The 17,742-nt window shown below is 34.3% G+C and overlaps 1 protein-coding gene across 1 annotated transcript; it reads right to left on the bottom strand.

Moving 5' to 3' along the window:
* Positions 1-768: 768 nt before the first annotated feature.
* On the bottom strand, positions 769-15,112 carry LOC133195239 (uncharacterized). The gene is made up of 6 exons (XM_061331096.1): positions 15,019-15,112; positions 14,041-14,048; positions 10,904-11,191; positions 4,288-4,435; positions 3,172-3,237; positions 769-1,000 (listed from the first exon to the last, which is right to left on the bottom strand). Exons 1-6 carry the CDS (start codon positions 15,110-15,112, stop codon positions 933-935), a joined length of 672 nt encoding a protein of 223 aa, XP_061187080.1. The 3' UTR covers positions 769-932.
* Positions 15,113-17,742: the final 2,630 nt, after the last annotated feature.

Raw genomic sequence — 17,742 nt, 5'->3', positions numbered from 1 at the left:
ACTCATCTTTACACTACATTTTAAACACAACAAAATTGACTTTGCATTTGTGAAACATATGTAAGAAAAGTAAGTTTATCAACTTCTGCTTGAGACAATAAATAAATAATAATAAAGAATATCTTTAATGTAGAGCATTTTAATATCGGTTTACATGCTAATATGAAGAGGCCCATGGACCTTGACAGTCACCTGGGAAGCTGGGTCTGGAATTATGTGACCAAAGATGGTGAGGACTCTGTATTGTTATATCTTGTTAATGAAGATTGTCTCTTAAGAATTATTCCAGAAATAAAGAAGAAAAATTTCATTACAGTATATATACAAATTAGACCCACATTAATTTGATAATTTTGGTAAAGGGTTAAGTACTCATTGTCATCATGCTAACTGTTTGTCTAATGCATGCAAGAAGAAAATTTTCAAAGTTGTAAAGTATTTTTCAATAAATGAGTTACTTAGCCCCGTCCTTGGACATGAACCATATGCCAGGGGGCCATGACCTTCAAATTTAAAATTTTGGTAGAGGGCTAAGTGTTCATTACAATTATGTAAACATATCTTCTGCTAGATGTTCATGGGTAAAGAAGAATATTCTCAAAAAGCTGAAAATGTTCAAAAGTTAACGACGACGAAGGACCAAAACAGATAGCAACAGATAGCAATCGGTCATTGAAGTGACACTGGCGCCATAAAAATGAAGAGAATACAATGAAAATATAATAAGATAATTAAGAAAAATTGTTAAATTGTTAAACTGGTTAAGCACTGTAATCTATGATGATTTTCAATGTCTCTAAAGAATCATGCAGGTGAAGAAACAATTTATATGAATATTGCTTTGTGAAAGATGTAATTTCATAAATTATTCTGAAGAATTATATTTCATTTAAGCAAAAAAATTTAAAACTTTCATCATCCTCCAAAAAATTTTAATTTGTGTCCTCCGGTTGATCGTCTTCCTTGACATTTGATTCGCCCTTTTGTTGGTTATCTGCTCCTAAAACAACAAAATTTTGAAAAATTTATATGCCCACAAGCTTATCTTTTAAAAAGATTGGTGAGCTAGCGCTGTAGCATAATAAAATACAGAAGATATCTGAACCATTTGTTAAATTTGCTGAATCGATTAATTATTAATAAGAAGGCACATTGGAGCACTGGGTGGGTGGGTGGGTCATAATTCAGAATGGTGAATCTAAGAGTGGCTTCACGTCGGCAATGGCATAACTCCTGACTGTGCTTTAAGCGTTCTGTATTCTACCGTAATTTCAATTTGGAGGTGAAAAAATGTCAGTAGAACCAACGAGCACCTAGTTTAAAATATCCCATTGTGGTACTGTTTTTTAGCAATCGCATCTTCTCGGAACTTTCCGGCAAGCTCGGTAAACATATCCGAGGTTGCGGCGGTTTTCCGAACTTGCCGGAAAATCAATGAAGGTAGATTAGAAAAGCTAGGTATTCATTACAATTTTAGAAATAACAGTCTTCGTTTTATAAGACCCGAGTAACTGTTACTTTTTGTTCATTTACGTGCAGGATAGACAACAAAACCCGAAACTTCAGATCATATGTATTTTCAGATGATAAAAACTAAACTGACATGTCTTTCCGACATAGTCTGAAAATTTTTTTCCGAGCTTGCCGAAATTATGCAGGAAGGTGGTATAACTGTGAGGAAAGCTAGATGTCTAGAATCTTGGCATTATATGACCTAAGTTTTTCTTGTACTTTTATGTGTAGGTTAGACAATAAATAAAAAAAAAATCAGAATCCGGATCTAGACTGGTATTGCCTGTCTCTAACGTAAGAAATGTATATCGCACATATCAGACAGGAAAGGCTAGTGTAAATTCTGATCATATCTATATTTGTATGACAAAACGAAATTGTTATCGCACAGTCTATCTACAGTAGTTTTCCCAGAATGCCCGACTGTGAAGTCGAGGATGCGTATTCCAGAAATATAGACTAACGTAGTTGCTAGCGCTCGAGAGCGCTAGCAATTACATGGCAATATAGAAAGTCTATAACGATATTGAAATCAAGTGGTCATCTACTAGTCGGGGCAACCATAACACTAAGTTTGATCTCTATCAGACCTCAATATCATTAGGGGTAATTTACTTCTTAGAGGGTATCAGTGTATAAAACATGATGTATATAATGCAAATTGTTTTCAAGATACTGTTTGAGCTCATAGTAACTTCTTATATCGTAGAGGCTATTGTATGACTTTTGATCTTTTATTTACCTTGTGACCTCGAAATCAGCAGGGGTCATCTACTTTATAGGGGAAACTAATGAACCAAATTTGATGTCTATCAAGCAAAGGGCTCTTAGAATACTGAGTGGTCAATGCCTTCCTATGTCTAGAGAAGTTTTACCTTGGCCTTCGACCTTGTGACCTATAAATCTTTAGTGATCAACTACCCCTTAAAGGGAACAAGTGTACTAAGTTTGATGTCTGTCAAACAAAAGACTCTCAAAATATTGAGTGGGTAATATTTTCCTTTGTTCTCTTTCATTCTAGTTCTTTGCCCTGGACCTCATAAACAAAGGAGGTCATCTTTTCCTTAAAGAAAACTACTGTACTAAATTGGATGTCTGTCAGGAAAAGGGTTTGCAAGATACTGACTGGTCAATATGTTCCTATGTTCAGCCCTAACTTTCACCTTGTGGCCTCATAGACAAAAGGGTCATCTACTCCTTAAAGAGGACTTGTGTACCAAATCGAATTCTGTCAAGCAAAAAAATTCTCAAATATTTTATAGACAACATATCTTCCTATGTTTTAGAGTACTTAGACTCTTAACCTTTGAACCCAAAATCTGCAGTGGCCATCTACTACGTATACTCAGAGGAAACCAGTGTACCTAGTTTGATGTCTGTCAATCAAATGGTTCTCAAGGTACTTTGAACCTACCGACATGTTCAAAGCAATATGTCCCCTTTCTCATGTGGGGAGGACATAAAAAATAATGGAATATTCATATATAATCATTAATTTGTTATGATGTGTCAGATCCAAATTTGAAAAAAAAAATAAAGGCGTATCATTTTATATGAAACAAAAGTTATCAATCTCTTCGAAATTATTTGCCATTCAATATAAAATAAATTTTATAATCATCAAAAGATAAGCAGTAGACACAAACAAGATAAACTTACCTTTCAAATTCCCTTTGCAGGCATCTTCATACAAGTTCGTGTACTCGTCCTGTGTAACGATGTCATCTGTGAGGGAGAAAATCATTAAAGAGTCGTTAAAGTTTTATTCAGTGACAAAAAAATTTCAATTTCTTTCCTGAAATGTGAATATGGTCATTATTTGTAACCTTGTAAAGTTGTTTTTTGCAGAAGTATGTGTAATTTTGTTCCTAAATGGTGGCTCCATCTTTGTCTGAAGGACAATGAATAAACAATTTACGATGTAAATAAAAGCAGTATAGAGATGCTGGTATGATATGAAATTAAATAAATTATTACAGTTCTGTTCTTCTTCAGAAGATTTTTAACTGTCTGTTCTTTATATTCCTAAATTAAAATCCATAAATTGTTAACTACTTCTTAATTAGTTCCCCTTGTTTCCTAGGGATGTGGCCCTTTATTTGACCCGATATTGAAGATAAGGTACAGAATTGATGCTTTTTTTGTCAATTGATTCCTATACTGGAAGAAGAATGAAAAAGCTGTAAAGTATGCCTTTGTAACCAGTAGTATATGTCATCCCGAACTGAACCCAACGCTGCAATTTTGGAATCGAAAAAAGAGTAATCATTCGTTTTTATGGATACAGTGACAAACTTTGCCTAACCAATTCCATATAACAATCCTATAAAGCTTCATAAAGATTAGTTGGGCAGTTACTGAGAAAAATGGAATTACAGAATTTTCACTTTTCGTCTGTTTCCATGAAATGTAATATATTGACTGCACAACTAGAGTTAGTGATTATCGTTTTTTCCTAGAGAAAATGTGTGGACAAAGCTATTTGTCGAGGAATAATTAACATTATCTACGTTCGAAGTGACATAATAAAAGAATATTTTGTTAATTGTAACCTTTGAAACAGAAATGATTTCGCTAAAATGTTAGACATACGTTTATTCGTAATCTGTTCGACAACAACGACAATAAATAAATAAAAGAAAAGAAAAGGGGAAAAAAATTAAAGAATGCGGATGAAATTTTAGGGATGACATAGTAATTGATGCTTGGTTATTTAATAGTAAACGTAGCATGCAATTTAATTAGATAAAGAAAACTTCTTGTTTATGTTCTCACCATTATTCTTGTCTAGGTTTTCAAATAGTTCCCCCAACTCCTCTCGCCCTGTGCTTTGAATCAGAATGGCCAATTCCTCCTTGGTAATATTATTGTCATCATTCAGATCAAGCATGTTTACTTTACAGATATCTATATCAGGAATTGCCTTTATAAAAAAAATATTGATAAACATAATTACATCCCTTGCATATACATCCCCCCCTTTTTTTAGCTCACCTGAGCCGAAGCTAAAGTGGGCCTTTCTGATTGAAATTTGTCCGTTGTCTGTACCTGACAGAGTATATCATTGGGTGAAGGGGATTAAAGTTTTATTCAAATGAAGGGCCCCAACGTCTTCCAATTGGAGAAAATAAAGAAATAGTAAAAATTGAGTTGGTTTATTTAAATATTTTTACTCAAAAACCAAGGGGACAGAAGAGTGGAAACTAATGTAACTTCTTTTTGACATTCTGTACATTCATGTATGTTCAAATAATTACCCCCGAGGTAGGGTGGAGCCACTGTGAGCGATCAAAGTTTAACATGGGAATATATATGGAAAATTCTTTAAAGATCTGTTTCTCAAGAACAGCAGGTTAAATTTGATTTGTCATATTACAACCTTTTTTTTTTATATGGAAGCATCCTCAGGTAGTATAGATTCAAGATTGTTCAAATCATGACCCACAAAGGGGAAGGTGGAGCCATAATGGGCGCTCAAAGTTTTCAGAAATACACAAAAGAACAATCTTTAATAATCCTCCTCCCAAGATTAGCAAAGCCATGGTTAGTCTTTTTATATGGAAACATCCTCAGGTAGTGTAGATTCAAATTTGTTCAAATCATGACCTCTGGGTGTAGGGCTGGTCCACAATATGTGATCTAAATTTTACGTGATATACATGGAATATAAATGTGTATGGAAAAATTCTTATGAAGAACAAAATGGCCATAGTGATTCAGGCGAGCGTTGTGGCCCATTGGCCTCTTGTATTTTTATGCCCTGCTCAAAATAACGATACTTGGGAAATTGAATTCCATGGGAATAAGGATCCACTTTTTTTTTTTTTTTTAATTTTCTACAGTAAAATTTAAATCAACAAATTTGGGGGAGTTTCCATAAGGCCACTTTTTTTCATGAAAATAAATCTCAGTTTATTTTTTTCAAAATTAGTTTAGAATTCAAGATAAATATGTTAACTTTTGTTATTTATATTTCAAAAGTTAATATGAGATGAGTTCACAACGTAGTTGACAAATACTTAAATGCAACCTCAGAGGCTTATGGAAAATATAAGAGGGTGGCATTTATAAAGCGATGTTTAAAATATGAAGTGTATAAAGGACACTCACCTAAATTTGCTCAGTAATTAGATATACTCTGCACACTAAAATCTTGAAATATGATGAGTGTCGCGTGTGCACTTCATATCCAAAAATTGAAAAAAGCATAAAATGTGCATATCTAAAATAAGAAGCTCAGGGTTTATCTGAATCTGTGTTAAAATACTTAGCCAAACGTGGCATATTTTTTATTAATTAAAGAAGATTCTCGAAAATATTAACAATATAAAACATTATCGTATCCTTTCTTCATTTCAATACTTTTTCGTCGCTAGCGTATAAGGTTAACGTCACATTTTTAGCTCACCTCCACGAAGTTGGGGGAGCTTTTGTTATACCGTCAGCATCAGTGTTCCGGGTAACATTTTAAAGCAGATTTTTTTTCAAATATATCTATGCCCTATATTAATCAGAGTCACCTGATCTAGTGTGTTTCCTTGTCACCAGTCAGGTTTCAGATTGAATTGAACATATTTTATTGTAATATATATACATTTTCAGCTAAAGAATGTCCAGGTAAATGTTTTATTTAAGAAGGTTCAAGTTTTTGGAGAAGAGCACTTGTTGACAAGACTTGCTGCGATCATGATGCATCTTGGGATGTACACTACCAGACTTGCTTCAGATGCTGGATCTGACCTACATTTTCTTAATGAGTGAGCAGGTTAAAGATTTGAAGCGGGTCTCATTTTTATGTAACTATAAGCCCTATCGTGACCAAACTTGCACTGATGATGCATCTAGGATTGCACACTACCAGACATGGTTCAGATGCTGGATCATCCTTATATTTTCCGACTAGATGAACAAAAAAAAAATGTTTTGGAGCAAATCCATTCCTTGAAGTTATTTATCTTAGATTTTCTTGTAAACAGTAATCCACGCTCCAACATGCTAGAGAAGCGCCCATATATTTCCGTGTGGTTGATATACTGTAGGGAACGTGGATTTTTTTAAGCCTGGATGTTGAAGCGCATATTTCTGCAGGATTAAGAAGACTAAACACATATCTTTGGTGTTTACACATGTATTTCGAACTACGGCTCTGGTCCAGCAAATCATATATAATGAATTCAAACACTCTCTACATGAGAAGTAACTAGACTAGGTGAAGCAACTTAAGTATCTATGGAGAGTTGGGAAGCGAGAGGAAATAAGTCCTGACTGGGATTCTCTCAGTTATGTTGAAAACATAACGCAGATACTTCTAACTCACATAATGAAAAGGAAACACTCAATGTATTTTAGGTTTTTCCATCATTTGGCTATTCACATAATTTTGTATCATGATAAAATACTTTGACTGTAATTAATATTGTTGATATTATCAAATACATTGCAATATACGGAAGCTGGAAGGTACTAGTAAAAAAATTTATTATCTTGCGGCCGCCAGATAAGTTTCTAGTGCCTGCCATTGAAATACCTTGCGAACTCCAGATAAAATTGTAGTGTGTTGGGTATAACAACATCTACCAGTTCAGTTTGTAGTCAAATCTGGGAGTTTCATGCCTTATTAGCAAAGATCAAATCTACACTATATGCAAAAGTTCACTTTTCATATGGTTATTTTTCCCTTACAATTTATGTTTTATTAGATTACATGTCTACACCGCAAGAATCTTATTTGGCGGCTTCTAGTTATTTATGTGGCGGCCGCCAGAAAATTATATATGGCGGCTGCAGGAAAACTATATGGCAGCCACTAGATATATTTTCCTAGCGGCCGCCAAATAATTATGTGGCGGCCACCACATAAAATATTTTTCTTACCTTGCACCTACCGACTTCTGTAGCAATATGTATGTATATATATATAAAGTTGCATTTATTTTTTTAATCGCACCAATCTTTCTTTTAATTTCAAAACATTTTTTACATTAAATTTGATGATATTAAGTAGTTGTATAACCTCATTGATGAGAATATATTGCAAATACCTGTATTATATAAACGTTTTGACGTTTACCTATCTCATGTCTGCATATTTATTCATTTACATTTTTCGTATGGGAAAATCTTATATATTGATTATAAAGTTGATGTATAAACTGTCGATTAATTATGATTGTTTAACTTTCGTTTACTTACGTTTTCGTCGTCATGTAAAGAAAAGTAACATTTAACACACCAGAAAATATCGCACATTAAAAGAACATTCGCATATTAAATAAATACCATCTTTTGAAAAAAAAAATGTCGAAATTGGTTAATTTATGTCTTTATTCATATTTATCCTATTTCATTTACGATTCTGACGGTTAAAAAAAAATCCATTTTCCCCCTTTAAAAATGTCTACTCCAAAAATATACGGAAGGGGTATGCTTAAATTTTCAATTATCACGTGACCGGAAAATGCGGAACATAAATTATTTTCATATTTTTAGGAAGGTAAGGAGTTTGCTACAAAATATCAAAATTTCATCATATTTCTTGAGGGGCCGAAAAACGGCCTTATCGAAACTCCCCCTTTAAGAAGTGTGTATTTCATTAAAATGTTTATTTAAGAAATAAACAACGTTATTCAGTGAACAGGGAATTATCATTAACCTTTATGAATAGCTCCGCTGCAATGCGCATCATTGAAATATGTCAGTAGGGCAATTGCACACACCATGTTCACTAAATAACTTTGTTGATGGTATGTTTACTCCTCCATTGCATCTAGATCCCCATTATGTTTTCAGAAGTCCGTGTTGGTTCCTATAATTTGTATTTTTTAAATGAACTTTTAAGAATGATCACTACTCGTAATCTTTATATTAGCGTTCACGGTAGCTTAGTCGGTAGAGCGCTCGCTCCGTGATCGGGAGGTCGTGAGTTCGAATCTCGGCCGCGACTGACCTAAGTCGATAGAAATGGGTAGCAACTATTCCTTCGCCAAGCGCTCGGCACTTTGAAGTGAAAGTTGCGGGTCCTTCATGAGACCTTAAAAACCGAGGCCCCGTGTCTCGGCAGGCGTTGGGACGATAAAGATCCCTCACTACTCAATGGCCCTGAGTGCCGAGTAAAGGTCAAAATTTGAAGCCCTTCACCGGTATATGGTGACGTCTCTACACTAGACAAAATTGCTAACGCACCACTTATTATTCTTATTTGTTAATTGGTCATTTTTCTGATTGGTACTAGTATATAAAATATGCCATCTTTTCCAAAACAGTTGGATTGACAAATGTCTTGGTGTCATGTCAAGACTTTTAAAGGACCTTTTTGTCCGAAATCCAATGTCCCGACGTGCACTGCGCACCGTTTTTGCCAAGATATGAAGTTGGTGATTACCGAAGGTGGTCCGTGAGGTTGCGACGGGAGCAGTCTCCTACTTAAAAATCAAATGATATACCCTGATTGACTACCATACTGCTTAATAGTCACCCAGTGCCTTGGTGTCCCTACCAAATCCACCCAACTTCCGGTTGCCCCCGTTTTGTGGAACAATCTTGAAGTTATTGTGTGGTGCTTACTTAATGCCGTTGATATCTATTGTAAACATTTTTATGATCGTTAATTCATTTTCAACAATTTTTCACCAGAGAAATGCATAATCTTTGAATTGTTTTAATTGTTCACAAATTTCTTCAAAGGAACCCCCTGTAGATACCATACTGGCTGCCTTAGCGGTCTCTTCTAGAGTCAAACGCTGCATACGGTGTAACTTTTTTTTCTGAGCTTTTAATTAGTGCAAACATAAAGAACACAACCACAAAGAAAAAATAAGAAATTTTTTCCACCAAAAAAGTATGAATATGATTTTAATTTTTTCTATGAAGTGGTTACGCTTCAGTAAACATTGCTGTTATATATCAGTTAAAACATTTAAATGTCTCATTTTTTATCAAAGAAACTAAATTATATATTAAAAACATCATAAACAAGTTTTGAAAAGAAAAATGTTAATTTATTTAGGTGGTGCGTTAGCAATTTTGTCTAGTGTATATGAGTGAAAAATTCTCGAATGGGACGTAAAACTACATACAATCAATCAATCAATCAATCAATTATATTTTATTTCTAAGATTTTCTCTCTTCTATGGAAAATTTTTCTAATTACTCTTAGGTTTCTTTTTCACTTTTATTATTAAGGTTCCTCCGTCTCAATGAAAAAAAAAGGTATATCGAAAATTTCAAAATTTTCAACATTTTTTTTCATCAATATTCCTTTACCTGTAAGTAATTTGTGAAAACGTATAGAACAGAAGTTGTGCAAAATTACAAGATCTATCATGTAATATCAAAAAGGGGGCTGGCCCCTTAAATAAGTGGTCAAGTGGGATCGAAAGCTTTCTGCAATATTTAAACAAGAAACCCATGGGCCACAACGCTCACCTGAGTAAATATGGTCCTTCTTGTTCTTCAAGCTGCACCAGATTCTTCTTCCCATACATTCATATGTAAAACTTTGCCGATTTTAGACCCATCCTACCCCTGGGGGACATGATTTAAAAAAAAAAACCCTGAATCTACACCATCTGAGGATGCTTCCATATAAATATGCCTATTCAAGGCTTTCCTGTTATTGAAAAGATTTTTATAGATTTTTCGTATGTATTCCTATTGCCCATTGTGGACCAACCCTTCAACCTACCCCTGAGGGTCTTGATTTGAACAAACTAGAATCTACGCTACCTGAGAATGCTTCCATGTGATGACTAACCATGACTTTGCTGTTTCTGGAAAAAGATTTTTAAAGATTTTTCATATGTGTTACTATGTAAAACTTCGATTGCCCATTGTGGACCCACCCTACACCCTACCCCCAGGGGTCATGATTTGAACAACTTGCATCTACACTACCTGAGGATTTTTTCTATTTAAATATGACTGATCAAGGCTCTCCTGTTCTTGAGAAGTAGATATAAAAAGTTTTTCCTGTATTTTCCCATGTAAAACTTTGTTTGCCTATAGTGGCCATATTGCCCCACTCTATCCCAGGGGGCACATGATTTGAACAAACTTGAAAATACACTACCCAAGGATGCGTCCAAAAAAAGAAAGACTGAAAGTGAAGTCTTTTTTGGAGGATATTTGGGTTTAACACGTATTTATAAAATAATTAAAAAAAATTAATCTGTAATTTCAATTTCATCATTTACTTAGAGTTGGGAATCACATTTTTATTTGATTGTCAGATTTTATATGATAAATGCTAATCTATCAGTCTTTAATTACTATTTATGTATGTTTATCCTTTGCTATAATGCTAGTAGCAAATAAATAGCTGGCCAACTTTAAAAAGTGTTTAAATTATGTGGATATTATTATGGTTAATGTTATGAAAAATGTCGAACATACGTTCTCTGCTGATCGCTTCGAAAACTCTTCTGCTGTTCCAACTAAATCAATAATTGTTGTTGCGAAATCAAGTGCTGTGAAAGAATTTTCTAAAACACTTGCTGCTCTTCTGAAATTAGCCGGGACCCGTCTGTTTCTTACATTACTGGCGATTCGGCGGTTTCCTCCATTTCCATCATTTCTGGCGTTTCGGCGGTTTCGGCCCAAACGCCTCCGAACCCTTGACTCCGTATGGTCAATTATTAGAAGACAAATCAGGAGAAGAACAGAGAAGTAACGGAACTTTTCCTAATTTAAAATGTGAAAGTACAAATTTGTTAAGAAAACAAAAACTATTTAACACCAAATATATGCGATGAAAAGAAAATTAAAAATGAAGCATTAAAATGACTGACAAAAAAGTTACTCATGAAGTCTTATTAGTATATTTTCGAAAAAGATGAACACAAAATTTTATCTAACTGGTGTTAAAAGCGGCAACATAAACAGTCTATATTATCAAAATTGTAGTACAATATGATTTAGAATTAAAGTTACATATATTTTCAAATCGGCTTATTATTATCAAACTGAACATAATAACGTGAAAACAAAGCAATTACCATGATCTTGATGATGCCTCTGACTTCTAAGATGTTAGAAGAGGAATGTTTTGGGGACTTTTTATGCTGATTGCATATTTCCTCATTATTATGACAATGACGTCACAAATCCAGCCCCTGATAATTATCTGCAAGTTCAAACCACGAGCTACTTATCTACTTACAAAATTACACTTTATTTATTTGTATTATTGCATAATTAACTTTTAGCGCTACTAAAAGAATATTTTCGGGGAAATGGGACTACTTGTGATACAAATCGCTGGAAAGCTGCTCTTTTAACGAGGTCAAACATTTGAGACATGCAAGAAGCATGTTGGTTAGAAGTACTTTTGTAGACTTTAGTATTATATGAATTTCAGATTTTGAAATTTTCCAGTATGAAAGAAGTTTACCTTCAGATAGGATTTGCCTATATCTTATTTGCTCTCATTTTGTTGAAATACATGTACATGTATAAAATCAATTTTGTTATATACTTGTAATATAAAATCAGCACGAGTCAGGTACTACAATGACGATTGCTTGAAAATTTTATTGTGTCGCCTGCAGAGCGACACTTACGTATCATTTTACCCGGCGTCTGTCTGTCTGTCCGCACGATTGTCTTTGCGACCGTCTGTCCGTTTGTGATACGTTATATCTCAAGAAATTTAAGAGGTATGTATTTGATATTTTGTTCATGTATTGCTTGTCACAATACACCTCTACCAATGTTATTGTGATTTAAATTCAAGACACGTGGTGTAGGTTGGCCCATTCAAAGGTTATAGGGTAGAACCGGTTTTATAAATAAACTTGGCAGCAAACAGAAAATTGCTATGGTCAGCTTCTTTTAAAAATATGTCCTATGGAAAACGTGTTTCCAGACCTTTCTGAAAGATTTTCAAGATTTTAGAAAGGAAAGGGGGAGGGGGAGTTAAAAATCACAATCTACTTCATCTTCGATTTTGTGAAAATTTACGGCGAAAATTAGAGCTCAGTAGGGACAATTTTTCCAAAATCGCGCAATATGCTGGTAGAAAAAATGTGTAATATCTTCTACAGTGACAAACCTTTGTTTACCTTATATGGCTATATTTATTAATGCGCACATCGGATTTTACCATGAACAATTGACCGATCGTTGAATGAAAAGCAACGTTTACTGGACAACCACATGTTTACATTTTACTTTAAACACGGGATCAGGTCAATCTACGATCGATTAAATGGACTGCAAAAACCAAATGAAAAAAAAAATATTGTTTTTTATGAAAAAAAAATACAAAGATCAGAAAGTAAGAAAGATGTCAAGTCGTTTGTAATTTGTTGTTACTTTACTAAAAATACACATAATAAAATGTAGTTTGTGCCACGTTCAGAACACCAGCGCTTCAAGGATAAGGAGAACGATCAGCATCTCTAAGACAAGTAAATAGACAACAAACTTTTTTTTTTTTTTTTTTTTTTTTTTTTTGGTTGTTTTTTTTTTACATATCAATACCCGTGATCACATATTCCTTTGGTCAGGGAATCCACTTGACAATTGTATTCACCGATAGTACAACAAAGGAAAACAGGTGCAAATCACTTAACAGTATGGCTTTGAGAACCCTAGAATTCCACGCTTATTTACCAAATCATTGAATGGTTTGTAATTGTAAGCATGGTAAAAATAGAATAAAAATGGACATATTGCATGGAAAAAATGTTCATTGTGCCTTTCCGATCGCCTGTAGATTTGGAATTTTCTAGCGTAAAATTCCAGTAGTAAACAATAATGCAATTCAACGCATTCAGCTAATTTGTCGGTTTAAGTCATGTTGGTACCTCATTTGCTAATCTTACGCCAAAATATAGTCCCAGTTCTCATGCGAGTGTGTCCCCTCCCAAAAAATTAATACATAACAGCAGAAACGAATCAATGTCATAAAGAATACTTAATGAAGATTGAATGAATTCACGAGAGATTGAAGTACATGTACATTTCTACTGATATTGTAGTGGTGAAAACTGGAAGGCAACATAACTTTTCTGTTTACCATTTCTCCACGTGCTAGTCATTTCCTAGACACATTTCCGTGAATAATTTACCTTATCTCTCTGTAGTCTCGCTAAATCTTACCAGAGCTACTGCGAACTCCTCGGGTATTATAGTTTGCAAAACTCCGAACACATTAGTAGGGATGCAATAGCTTATGGAGAAAACTACGGCTACCGACCTGGTGAACTTTGAATTCGACCTTTGACTAACTTTTCAAAATAGTTCATAATGCCAATATACACCAATTCATTTTTTGACATTTAAGAGGTAAGTCTGTGTTATTAAGCATAAGCACTGTTTGTCATAAGACATTTTGAAAAAAAAAAAAATATCTGCAGCGTTACAGTCCACTTGATCTTTGACACACCTCTCAAAAATACTACGAACGCTTTATTCAACATGTTTTATGAATATTGAGAGACAGGGCTTCGAAAAGTAGAATATATATTACAATTTTATGACCTCATGACACTTCGCACGTACTTTTAAATTCTATGATATACAGCTACCACACAAACTGAAATGTAAAACAATATGAAAATACACTGGGATCAGTATACCGAAATGCATCGTAGTTTTACACTGACATTGCAGTAAAGAAAGATTGATCTTTCCAGCTACTAATTTGAGGTAATGTTTTATTAAACTTATAGGAAAAAATAATTAGTAATTATATTAAATATTTTCAATTTCATTATTCATTTTAGATTTAAGGTTCGAGGAATCATATTTCTATTTGATTGATAAAAGCTTACTATCCGTGGACTTTTTTGCAGGCAAATGCATGAACTGTAATACTGGTACTGGTATGCAAATAAAAAGCTGTCCACTCTTAGATTGATTTATATAATTAATAATGCTATAGCAGGCGACACATGCTTTACCTGCTATACTCTACAAGTAGTTATTTTTACAAATCCTTAAATATACATTTAAGCTGAAGCTTTTTTTTAAAACAAAAAGTTAAATACCATTGAAATATGGAAATGACGAACAGAACAGTAGTCAAGCTAAAATGTCAACTAAAACAATACAAATCGGGAGCAGAGAAAACACGGACCTCTAAAACATCAGAGGTGGGATCAGGTGACATGGAGGAGTAAGCATCCCCTGTCGACCGGCCACACCCGCCCTGTACTCCTTGTCATGATGGGGTAAACGGAAAAATCCTTAGATAATTCAGTGTAAATGATAGCCTAACAGTTAATATGAAAACCTTCAGTCAGCATTTTACTAAATGTAGATTGTATTTGCTGACAAGGTCTTTATATCGACCACAGAACTTGCGAAATGCCGACCTCGATTGAGACTGCGACATCCCTGTTTCATTAACTTGTCTGTCAATTGATTGTTTCATTTCAGAAAATGTTCGTTTGCATATCGAATCAGCTAGGAGACATAAATTCCACTTCCAGGTGATAAGGGTCCAGTATCGCCACACAAACAAGGGAAGTCGACGACAGAAAAGCCGAAGCCAGCACGCCTACCAAAATGTCCTGCTGTCAGGTTACCATTAACGCCCCTCTCCAGTAAAATATTCAAATATGAAACAGATGTGTCAGACACTGTGGTATCCTCCATTTCAAGTTCACTGGGATATATCGAGTCGACATTTGAATGGAAGTAACTATTGGTAATTGACAATAAGTCGTCGATATATCTAAATGTCGAGTTGAAGGCCAACGCAAGTGATTACTTCTTCTCATGTCTGCTAATCTCTGGATGCAGTTGTTACCAATGGAATTCCGACAGATTGTTGGAAGAGCTACATAGATATTGTCAATCAGAAATTAATATCTTTTTAATATCAACTTCGGAGTATATCTGTGTACAATAAGATTGTTTTTAACAAAATCATTTTGCAAATGACCATTGGCAAGGTACGTAAAGAGGATGGGCGTGTTTGGCGTGTGATCTGCAGGAATCATGTGTACGAAACATTTATAGCTTAAATGTCCACGATTTGGTTGGCTGATCACAGCTTACAAAACTATGCACATAGGAAAATGTTATATTTAGTTAAATAACATGTCAGATTGTAATATTTAGGTCAGCTTATCTTAATAATCAAACTTTAACATCGTAATGCTTTACATAGATAATGAACACCTACAAGATGGTAAGGGTATAGTTAAATGCAAGTACAAGTGCATGTACATGTGTATATTAAAGTGTTAGTAGGTTGGAAGAATTGTTTTCGCTCTCGATGCAACAGAACTAGAATTTATCCATTTTAAAATAAATCAGTACAAAAAAATTAAACTGACAAAAGAATTGATTGCTTGCATTAAAAAGATATTAACGCTCCATGCGAGGATCGAACCACATTTTTTTTGATTCCATTGCACTGGACGGTTAACGCATATCACTGAGCTATCATCGCTACACATATAACTTGGCTTTTAAAACGACAATGAAGCACCGCATTTACACATTGGATTTTTTTTTTGGAAAAAAGTTCATTTGTTATGGCCTCTTGGTCTTCTCTCCATTTTTTTTTTTTTTTTTTACAAATGATTGTTTGTTTCTTTGAATTAGAATGCATACAAATAACGTTTGAAAATCATGGAGAGATGGCCCAAATTTTTAGAAAAAATGTGTTTAAAAAATGTGACATTTTGTACCAAATTAATCATCTAGCATATTTTCCAGTTATTTTGTAGCAAATCAAAATACAATTTTGGGAAAATATTTCCCTTTCCTGTTTCACAGAAACCAAAATGATAAAAAATGCTAAAATTTCCTGTGATAGATCAATGAAATTTATACTTTTCAATTTGCGCCTAGATTCCTGCTGAATGCCAATCAAAAGCACCCTTGTTCTTTACGAGGTCCATTTATATTGAAAAAGCATCCGTCTGTGATGCCAAAAAGCCTAGTTTATAATTCATCGTAGGGAATTGTTGTATAAAGTGTTTAAAAGTCGTACGTTTTGATGTTATTGATTTGGTAAAATTTTATGATTTCAAATTTTCGAAAAGTTCATTGCAGTTTTTAAGCATCCACATCTGATTTACACAACTTCTCGAATTGTTGAACAGTACTTCTGAAGTTTCTCCTTCACTGCTTTTTTAAAATTTTTTTTAGTGAGGAGTAGAAAAGAAGTTTGGTAGAACACTGAAACCCGCCACGTATCTTTGTTTGTATGGATTTTTATGTAGTTTAGGAATCCAGTATAAGTATGGCAATTCTAATTCAACTATTGGGGATATTAAAAATATTTAAAACGGACATATAACTTTGAAGAACTTTTTCCTTTGAAAGAGATCTATGGGTTTAAGATGGATTATCACTCGCAGATTTAAATCCAAGCTCCTCTAAAACCATGGCCGTAGGAACAGGGGGGGGGGCACGGGGTGGGGCCGTGCCCCCCAATAATTTTGCCGATATATAGATGACTATAGAAAATCTAGCTACTTCTAGCTTGTGCCCCCTCAATTAAAACGTCTGATGACCTTTTTTTTTTTTTTGCTTGTCTCAAGGAATTTTTGGTAGTTGATAGTGCCCCCAACTGAAAATGTATGGCTGTGCCCCCCCCCCCCCCCCCCAAAACTGAAATTGCTTCCTACGGGCCTGAAAACACAATGAAAATAAATACCGAGTGAAATATTTTTTACTTAATATATTAACATGACTAAGGAGATCATTGTATTAAACTGCTTCTGTAGCCTGGCTGAATTTAGTGTGACCTTTGATCATTTTTAAAACGAGCCCTATAAACAAACACAATGTTATTACCTGCTTTGTCAGCTGGGAATAGTATACATTGATTATGTAATATTTCTAAATTTTTTTCACTTCTGAATCATTGAAGTTAGAAGGATAGATGGTTTTCATATTGCCTCTCAATCGCTTAATACGAGATTTAGATATCCATCTGATACTTTTAATCCATTCCGACAAAGAGTCAAGGTCTTTTTTTCATGTTTGGCTCATCGCCTGGCGTAATCTTCCACAGAACTCATAATATTTATAAAATTATGACGCTAGTTAAAAGATCGGGGGTCCCTAAAAGTGTGAACTTCAACTTGAATTATGGTGGAATACAAGACGGGACCCATTTGTGATTAAGAATAATTACTTACAGTCCCCTCCTCTGTAAAAAGATGAAGGTCTAAATATGGGATCCAGGATGTTGGCAAGCCCCTCGAAGTATGTACCCTTATAACAGTATTTTAGGCGTTTTCCTCGATTTAGACCGGGCTAGCTAA

The sequence above is a fragment of the Saccostrea echinata genome, unplaced genomic scaffold (assembly GCF_033153115.1).
Source record: "Saccostrea echinata isolate AGI-Se365-2 ecotype Australia unplaced genomic scaffold, CSIRO_AGI_Sech_v1 ptg000029l, whole genome shotgun sequence".
In the NCBI taxonomy this organism is placed as follows: Eukaryota; Metazoa; Mollusca; class Bivalvia; order Ostreida; family Ostreidae; genus Saccostrea; species Saccostrea echinata.
This window is presented reverse-complemented; position numbering and strand designations above follow the sequence as displayed.